This window comes from Rhagoletis zephyria, unplaced genomic scaffold, assembly GCF_001687245.7.
Source record: "Rhagoletis zephyria isolate East Lansing unplaced genomic scaffold, Rhagoletis_zephyria_1.1 Rzeph_scaffold_01934, whole genome shotgun sequence".
Taxonomy (NCBI): Eukaryota; Metazoa; Arthropoda; class Insecta; order Diptera; family Tephritidae; genus Rhagoletis; species Rhagoletis zephyria.
Window position 1 is genome coordinate 56,119 of NW_016159018.1, and position 9,444 is coordinate 65,562.

The following is a 9,444-nucleotide window of genomic DNA, read 5'->3' on the forward strand; positions in this document are numbered from 1 at the left end:
AATTATAACTACTGCATTTTTAATATCAACATGGTAACGTTTTTGTAAATGTATTAACAACCTGAGTTCCACTCTATCTGTTGTACTATAAAAGATTCAAAATCTTTCTTTACTAATTTTCTTGTTCGATAAATGAAATGAAATGAAATAACAATATTTTGATGTAGCATTTATAAATTCCCAAAAAGAATGGCGCATATTCATAGTCATATTTAGTACTCAACTAAGTCGAAACTATTCTAAGTCACAACTAAAGCTATTCATAGTCGCCTTAGTTTCGACTTTTCTGGCTAAGTACCAACTTAACCCTCTAGTAGGCTGAACCGCCTCCAGACGGTCGTTAACTAAATACCTTTTTAGTGCACCTATAATAATTTTTTTCTATATTCGTAAGGCACGATCTTTAGACAAAAATCGTACCTTTACGGCGGTGTAAATTTTAATCCGTTATGTCAATCCGTTTTAGTTTAATCGGCAGTTGAATTACAGATTTTGAAAAAACGGTTAAAATTAATTATTTCTTGCTATTTAGTAATTTCGTAATTAAAGAAATTTTTTCTTTTGAAAAATTTTTTGGTATAAAAAAATTCGGTGGATTTCGTTGTTAAAAACACCGTATTTTAATATAAGTTTTATAATTATGTCACCATTCGAAATGGAGAAAATTGCTTTCGAGCACAGACCGTCTACAGACCGGCTTGCCGACATATAAAACACTAGTTTTGCATTTTTGACCGTCTGCAGACGGGATTGCCGGTTCGTAGGTCAACATTGTGTAAGAGAAAGCTGAAAATATGTGTAAGTATATCGGCGAGCCCGTCTCCAGACGGTCTTGGTTTTTCTCCCCTGTATGAAAAAGTTACTGTCACAGATCGAAATGGACATCATTTTTGGATTTCTCGTGCTAAATTCACCCATTCCTGAATTTTTCAACTCATAAAAAAATTGGCCTACTAGAGGGTTAAAATTTAGTTTCGGCTGCAGCTGCAACTAAGTCGTAACTAGGAAGAAGTATTTTATCAAATTAAGGGAAAACAGACGAAATATGTAAAAATTAAGTTGGTAGAGGGTGATTTTGATAATATTGGATAATCTCCAATTAAAATTTACAAATATCGATCCATTTTAAGCGGAAGATGAAATTAAATGCGTTTAACAATTCGAATAAAGCAACATCACAATTTTATAATTGGAATAATTTAGATAAATTCTCAAATAATAGGTAAGTTTCACGCTAGTTTTTTAAAGTAAATTTGTGCATAACATTTAGATATATACTATTTGTATGTTTCACAGGATGCTTTCGATAAACATCGACTTCACATCACTGCGGTTGTTCTGGCTATTTCCCACAAATAATCGAGAAAATGATACCTTATTCTTTTGCATAATCATGCAATGAAAATAAAAATTACATAAACAGATGATCAAACTTGACATTATTTAATAAAAATGTAATTTTTCCAAAATATCGTAAAGAAAAATCGACACATTTTCACACTCGTTTTGCTATATCGTAAACTAAGTCGAAACTACTTAGTAGAAGTCTGAAATGCGACTATGAATAGAGGTAAATTTTAAGCAGTGTGCATTTACTACTCCATAGTAGCAATAGCAACAAACCTTTTGCTTCGCTTTGCTACCGCTCTTCATTTGAAGAGAGCAGTAGCAGAGCAGGTAGTACAAAACCCGAAAAAATTTGTATTCTCGGCTCCCGACTGGGTTTGGTTGTACTACTACGCAGATGAATAGAGCAAAAAAACGAACAATGTCTGTTTGGAGTCGTAGCAAATAAAAAACTGTGATAGCGGTTTGCAGCATAGCAAACGAAATTTTTGCTCTCTATTGCTATGGCAAAACTGGCAAATAGCGAAGCATTTTCAAACGCTGATTTTAAGTTGGTACTTAAATTTAAGTTGCAACTTTGTTAGTTTCGACTAAGTTGCTGGACTATGAATACGCGCCATTTAAATTAAAAAATTAAAGTTCGGGAATAAAATTGTCAATGAATCGGGTTTCGATACAAATACTCCGAAATACCTCAGTACTTGGTTCAAAGCTTTCGATACCAAAATTACTTGCTGAAGGACGAAAGGTATCGAGTATGTACTTGTATTTACTATTACCATTGTATCCCTAGGTTTCGAAATTTCAGACTTTGGTATCGATACTGAGTACTCATTCTGGCATCGAGCTCATGGTATCGATACTCTAAAAGTATCAGGGAAAAAGTATCGATACTACTCAGTATCGGACTCATTAAAATACGTATTTGGGATACTAAAATTATTTTATTCTTGAATCTTATATCTAGTTATTTCCTGAAATTAAAACAATAGAAATTTAAAATATTTGATTTTTATTTCACTGCAAAACATACTTTCACGTTAGAACTAATTTTAACGTTAAATGTACATACATACATACACACATTCACGAATTTAAAATTTTATTAAAAAAATTTTGTAAATTTTTTGGGTTGCATTTTTGTATCCTATTCAATTTTGGTATAATAATGTGGAAGTTTGAATTTAAAGTCAACGGTAGAAGTCTACACGTAAACTTGAATAGGTTACAAAACTGCATACCCAAAAAGTTTCTAAAAATTCTGCATTTTCGTGAACTTTGCGTAAAGTTTTATGGCCTTATTCATAAAAAATAAGAAAGGTATATAAACTGAAAAATGTATGAAAATGTCATTTTACTAAGCTCTTTAAACCTACTTTATTTTTTATGAATAAGGCCATTAAACTTTTACTTATTTGGTTTATGTTATGCAACAGGCTACACGCAATTTCAGTTTATTTTAAGTGATTGACAAAATTGAATGCTAGTAATCCATATAAGCAAAGAAAATTAGTTTGCTAATGGAAGAAAAAATTTAAAAAGTGTGTTTTTAATAAGTATTCGATACTACGGGTACTTTGCAAAGTATCGAGTAAAATCACCAAATAAGTTATAGAGCACTAAAGTACTCATTTTTATACCCTCAGTATCGATACTTACTCAATATCGATAGTATCGTTCGAACCCTATGTATCCCTGAAAAATCCTAATTTCAGCTGTTTTGGCCACCGACTGGCGTTATGAAACCACTTTTCGCCTAATGAAAATGATTTAAGTAATTTGTATTAGTTGATTCGCTAACAGGCTTGTTTTTATGGCGAAATATGTCAGCTCAATATCAACGATTCTTAAAAGCTCTTGAAAGGTGGCCGACAGACAAAACAAAAGTTGGCAGGTATGCTATCACGTTTACGTTCTTTGTTTTCACTGTACATACCATCGCTTTATCAATTTGTTATCTAACGTACTCCTGTTTGCATTTTATTTATGGAAATAATTTTGTGATTACCCAAGGTACTTATACTTCGTCAATGGTAGAAAAGAGCAGCTTAAGTGTAGCCGGTCCCTATTAAGTGCATACATTGATATATTTATGTACAAACAAATGTAAAAAATTCAAGTGGAAGCTTATCACGTCTATGACTGCTTACATGCCGAAACTCAATATTTAAAAGCTGTTAAAACTAACGTTGTGAGGTTGAAACTATAGTCAGTATAGTTTGTTTCTTGGCCTCATTAAACCAAAAGTTTATAAATCGCATTCAAGTGTTCCAATTCAATCAAAAATGACCTCCAAATACGCATATCAAAGAATTCCCGAAGAATACATCCTTGGAGTACCTGTTTTCGAGTAAGATATCTGTTGAAACAAAAAACAAAAATAATACTAAACAACTGTTCGAGCTGAGTGATTCGGCGTACAGAGAAGTATCCCTGGTGAAACTTTCCTATAAGGGTGGTCGTTGAAGCGGCGGTGGGCGAAGGTGGGCTTGGCACCTCCAGCCCCTCTTTTTGGAGAGGGCATGAACCGCTAAAAATCACAACTTTCACTTGCTTCCACAGTATTTTTGCGTAGAATTCCATTCTACGTGGGCGGCCTTAGGGATTTTAACCCTTATTACGTAGAATTCTGGCTTCTTTGTTGCCGAAGAAGAAAAGAGATAGGCCTTCTTTTGTCAAAAGTGTATAACATTTCTTGTGCATATAACCCCGGCACTGGTATCCACAGTATTTTTGCAATTACATTACTCCTTTCTGCGTAGGCGGCCTTGGTCGCGCTTTGGGATTATGACCCTTACTAAGTAAAATGCTCCTTACAGTGTTGCCGGATAAGAGGGACAGGCACCTCTTCTGTTGTCAAGGGTATATAAAATTTCTTGTGCAAATGAATATTCAACCTTTTTCAAGCGAAAAACGCAAGTGAAAATTGTGATTTTCGGCCATTTTTCTAAAGTTTCCTTGGGGGGCCTAGGTGGTCGGGGTGACATTTTTGACAATGGCAGTTCATGCCCTCCAAAAAGGGTGGTTGGAGATGCCACGCCCACTCCCCCTTCGCCCACCCAGCAACATTGACAGAACGTCTTACTAATTCTTGCGCCGGAACCAGGCCGCTGCATTGAGAGAATCGATACCTAAACTTATTTTCGCTAACGAACATAAATAATTTCCGTAATTTTGAACGGTGTCTTTAAACCCTCTGATATCAGTTAAAATATATGTACATACTCAAAATAGACCAAATACCGCATATTCTTTCTATGAATTTTTTGGCACAAATTCTGCATATCTGTTCATATTTGGGAATAACAGCAATGAAAATTGAAACAGTGGTGCCGATATTCACAAAATAAAACTAGATTTTTTTACTTTTATGTTGGACACATTCTTATTTCTATAGAACACTTAGAATATTGCAATTACATAGTTCATTTCATTTATATTTACATTTTGTCCGGTTTAATGATGTCCTTTCTAACTTGCACTTGCCAAATTTTAATAGGGATTTGGGGGAGCGGATACGAAAACAAGTAATACATCTCGCGAATCCTATAAGCCTTACCACTGAAGTCCACGAAAAACTAAGTGCGGAAATTGATTCACTGGAAAGATTAACTGGTAACGTTTATGGAAAGAAATACCAGCGGAGGTATACTTCAACAGCCACGGGATTGACTTCTGAACAGTGCAATCAAGTGTTGTCGTCGGAGTTCTTACAGTACCTTAATGATGAGAATACATGTAGTCCAAAAGGGTGAAAGTGACTGAAAAAAATTGTATTAGCAAAAACTGTAATAAGATTAAAAAAAAAAAATGCTTCGACGAATTAATCAGATTGTAACTTCTTTGAGGTCAAACTTCAGTACCGTTTCGAAAATCTNTTTTTGGCACAAATTCTGCATATCTGTTCATATTTGGGAATAACAGCAATGAAAATTGAAACAGTGGTGCCGATATTCACAAAATAAAACTAGATTTTTTTACTTTTATGTTGGACACATTCTTATTTCTATAGAACACTTAGAATATTGCAATTACATAGTTCATTTCATTTATATTTACATTTTGTCCGGTTTAATGATGTCCTTTCTAACTTGCACTTGCCAAATTTTAATAGGGATTTGGGGGAGCGGATACGAAAACAAGTAATACATCTCGCGAATCCTATAAGCCTTACCACTGAAGTCCACGAAAAACTAAGTGCGGAAACTGATTCACTGGAAAGATTAACTTATAACGTTTATGGAAAGAAATACCAGCGGAGGTATACTTCAACAGCCACGGGATTGACTTCTGAACAGTGCAATCAAGTGTTGTCGTCGGAGTTCTTACAGTACCTTAATGATGAGAATACATGTAGTCCAAAAGGGTGAAAGTGACTGAAAAAAATTGTATTAGCAAAAACTGTAATAAGATTAAAAAAAAAAAATGCTTCGACGAATTAATCAGATTGTAACTTCTTTGAGGTCAAACTTCAGTACCGTTTCGAAAATCTGCGAAAAACATTTAGTTAAGCATGTTCCTGTACTTTGTGAACAAGCTATTCTTTATCTTGATCCAGCTCCACACAAAATTTTCATCGACATGACATTTGGTGCTGGGGGCCACACTAGACAGTTATTACAAAAATATGATGATATAAAGGTTTTTGCGCTAGACCGGGATCCCATAGCCTTTGAGCTAGCTCAATGTTTGAGTGAAGAATTTCCAAATAGGCTCACACCACTTCTAGGCAAATTCTCTGAATTGCCAAAGTTATTGAAGGAACATAATTTAAAAAAATACTCCATCGACGGATTCCTATTTGATTTTGGATGCTCCTCGATGCAATTTGATGAAGCTGCTCGCGGATTCTCCATTTCTAAAAACGGCCCCTTGGATATGAGAATGGACCGGGGACGATGCAATGAACAAATCACAGCTGCAGATGTTCTCGCCCGTGCGGAGGAAGCAGACTTGGTAAAAATTTTAAGAGTTTATGGCGAAGAGAAGAGCGCGAAAAAAATAGCTAGGGCGATAGTAGAGGCACGTTCTGCGTTTTATAAGATTGAAACCACCAAACAGCTGGCGGATTTGGTGAGCTCGTGTCTTCAGAATGCATACCGGCTGGACAAAATACAGCGACCTACGCATGTAGCTACCAAAACATTTCAGGCGCTGCGCATATTTGTTAACAACGAATTGAATGAGATCAATTATGGAATGATTTTAGCCAAGGAATATTTGCGCTACGGGGGCCGATTAGTCGCTATAACATTTCACTCTTTAGAAGACACGATAGTCAAACGCCATATAAATGGAAACGTAATTGAGGGTATTGCAAACCCCGTGCCGCTGAAATATTGTGGACATGATGTTACGCACGATAAGGAACTAATTGAGACATTTGTTCGATCGAGTTGGCGACAGCTTCACAAACATGTAATTACTCCCTGTGAAGCAGAGGTTGCCCGAAACAGTCGTAGTCGTTCTGCTAAACTTCGAGCAGCAACTAAAGTAAAATAAATCCTTTTCTTTAGGTTACTGAAATATTCGTAAATTTTAAGAAGTAATTACGATTCTTGTAAACTCACAATACGATAATTGAATATTTTGTGTTTATGGATAAAGATACAATTAATTAATATAATGAGTTATTTTTAGTTATTCCTGATACTATAACTTTATAAGGTTGTTGTTGTTGTTGTTGTAGCAGCATACAAATTCCCCAACGAGTTTTTGGGNTTGGATAAAGATACAATTAATTAATATAATGAGTTATTTTTAGTTATTCCTGATACTATAACTTTATAAGGTTGTTGTTGTTGTTGTAGCAGCATACAAATTCCCCAACGAGTTTTTGGGGAGTGTTGCTGGAGTGACAGTCCTTGGCCAGATATAAATCTGGGTCGTTCCGGTTACTAGACCCGACAGTCGTGGGAACGAACTATTTAAGAATATGAGCGTACATAAAACTTTATAAGGTCCTTTGAATTGGTGTTTTGCCTACACGAAAAATAATCCATGGATGATATATGTAGAAAATAAAAACAGTTACATATGTACACTGTCGGCAAAAAGTATTGGCACAGCAAATTTTTCACAATATATGGAACAATTTTTTTTCAAATATTTTTCCGCCAATTTTTTATAAAAATATGGTTCATTCTACAGCAAAAAACTAAAAAATATAATTGATTAAAAAGTTGAAAATTTGCTGAATTTCCGTGAGTTTTGCTCAAAGTTTAGGAATTATATTTTTATGTTTTTTGTTGTAGGAAGAATCAGATTTTTATATATTGTGAAAAATTTGCTGTGCCAATACTTTTTGCCGGCAATGAATATATAAATTTTTGCCACTAATCTGGATGTCTTAAGTAATTTTGTTTACATACAAAGCATAAAACAGAAAACATGAAAAACAATATAAATTAAAAGTTTGTCTAAAGCATTTTGCTAAGCAAACATACATAAGTAAATGAGAATAAGCTTTCTTCCGATACATTTGCTGTTCTAATAAGTTATTTTAATTTTAAAAACCACCAAGTTTCTTTATTTTCATAAATTGCAAACAGGCTTTGATCAGCTGTTTTTTATGCTGGAAACTGCTGCTGGCAAAAATTTTTTCAGCAGAAACTAGTACCTTCTCAGCAGAATGAAATATCAATTTGGTATCTCAATTTCCCCTTCTGGATTTTTGTGTACGCGAACAGCAAAACTTATTTAAGGTGGTGTTACTAGATCAGCTGATATTGTATATGTGTTTCGCCTCACAGCTTCTTGTGTCAAATTGAAAAATCTTATGGCCTTATTCATAAAAAATAAAGTAGCTTTATAAAAGGTTTATGAATTGAAAAATGTATGAAAACGTCACTTTATAAAGCTCTTTAAACCTACTTTATTTTTTATGAATAAGGGGCTTAGTCTGTTCCAATAGCAGTCCGGCTTACAGGATTTAGTGAGACCTTACATGAAGTCGTTCCTATAGGTATCGGCTAGAATCGCCACAAAATTTAGCATCGGCATCGGCTTTTTTCGCCGATTCTTTAGAATTTCTTTTCACATGTTCAGGTGAAGCGACAGACAACAGCCAACATCAAAAAGCATTAGCAGACAGCTCACAAAAATTATTATTATTTTTTTTTGTTGAAGGTGTTTCACGTTTTTCCATACAAAAGTATGTTCGACCATTTTCTTTTATATGGAGGACACTGCCAGCAACAAAAAAAAAATACAAAAATTTACGGGATTTTATAGAAGCTTGAAACTTGCACTTCATAATACTAGAATTAAATAGTCTACAAAACAGCATACCAAAATTTTGATTAAAAAGTTTGAAGATTTGGTGAAAATAAGCAATTTTTGCACAAAGTTTGAAATCTGAATTTATATGTATTTTGTTGTATACCAGCTAGACTTTTATAAAAAAAATAATAAGCATTAAATAAACAAAAGACAAATGCCAAATGCCGAAACCGGTTAAAATATCGGAATTATTTTAGTTTGTGGACCACTATATGTATGTAGATACATACCTAGCATATAAGTTCTTATGCATTGAGTGCAAAAGAGTGTATTTTAGTGCAAAACGAAATGAAATTTTATGTTCCTAAATATTTCTTGCTTAGCACCATATAAAAGTGTTTTATGTAATGTACATAAATGTGATATACATATGTACATATATATTTACATATACATATGTAGGGGTTAAGGCCTACTACATTATTCGTCTCGCGAAGATGGCAACTCTATAAACTTTGAAGAAATAAGTAATTAAACATACCTTGGCTTGTTGCATACATTTCCTGGTATAGATTTTCTCTTGTTCATTCGTGCAACATCTTTGAATTGTAATTCGACATTTTCATTATATTAANCATATGTACATATATATTTACATATACATACAGTGACGAGCAAAACTGTAACATGGTTTAACACTTTTTGTTTCAGCCACCGCTATATTTCCAAGTTCTAACGACTTTCATCCTTTTGTTGAATATTCTTGTTGGTACACCCCTACTCCCTCTCTCATAATGATTTGAAGTCAATACAACAACAATAAAAAAACCAGCAGACAAAAATGTAAATTAAGGCAGATGTTACAATTTTGCACTC

The 9,444-nt window shown here is 34.0% G+C and overlaps 1 protein-coding gene across 1 annotated transcript; it reads left to right on the forward strand.

Annotated features, from left to right (window-relative positions):
• Window positions 1-3,024: 3,024 nt before the first annotated feature.
• Window positions 3,025-6,990, forward strand: LOC108365613 (probable methyltransferase-like protein 15 homolog). The gene is made up of 3 exons (XM_017619681.1): window positions 3,025-3,241; window positions 4,847-5,222; window positions 5,838-6,990. The coding sequence occupies exons 2-3, from the start codon at window positions 5,158-5,160 to the stop codon at window positions 6,847-6,849; spliced, it is 1,077 nt and encodes a 358-aa protein (XP_017475170.1). The 5' UTR covers window positions 3,025-3,241; window positions 4,847-5,157; the 3' UTR covers window positions 6,850-6,990.
• Window positions 6,991-9,444: the final 2,454 nt, after the last annotated feature.

Coding starts and splice junctions, on each gene's coding strand:
- LOC108365613 (XM_017619681.1), top strand. CDS start 5,158: ATGCTTCGACGAATTAATCAGATTGTAACTTCTTTGAGGTCAAACTTC.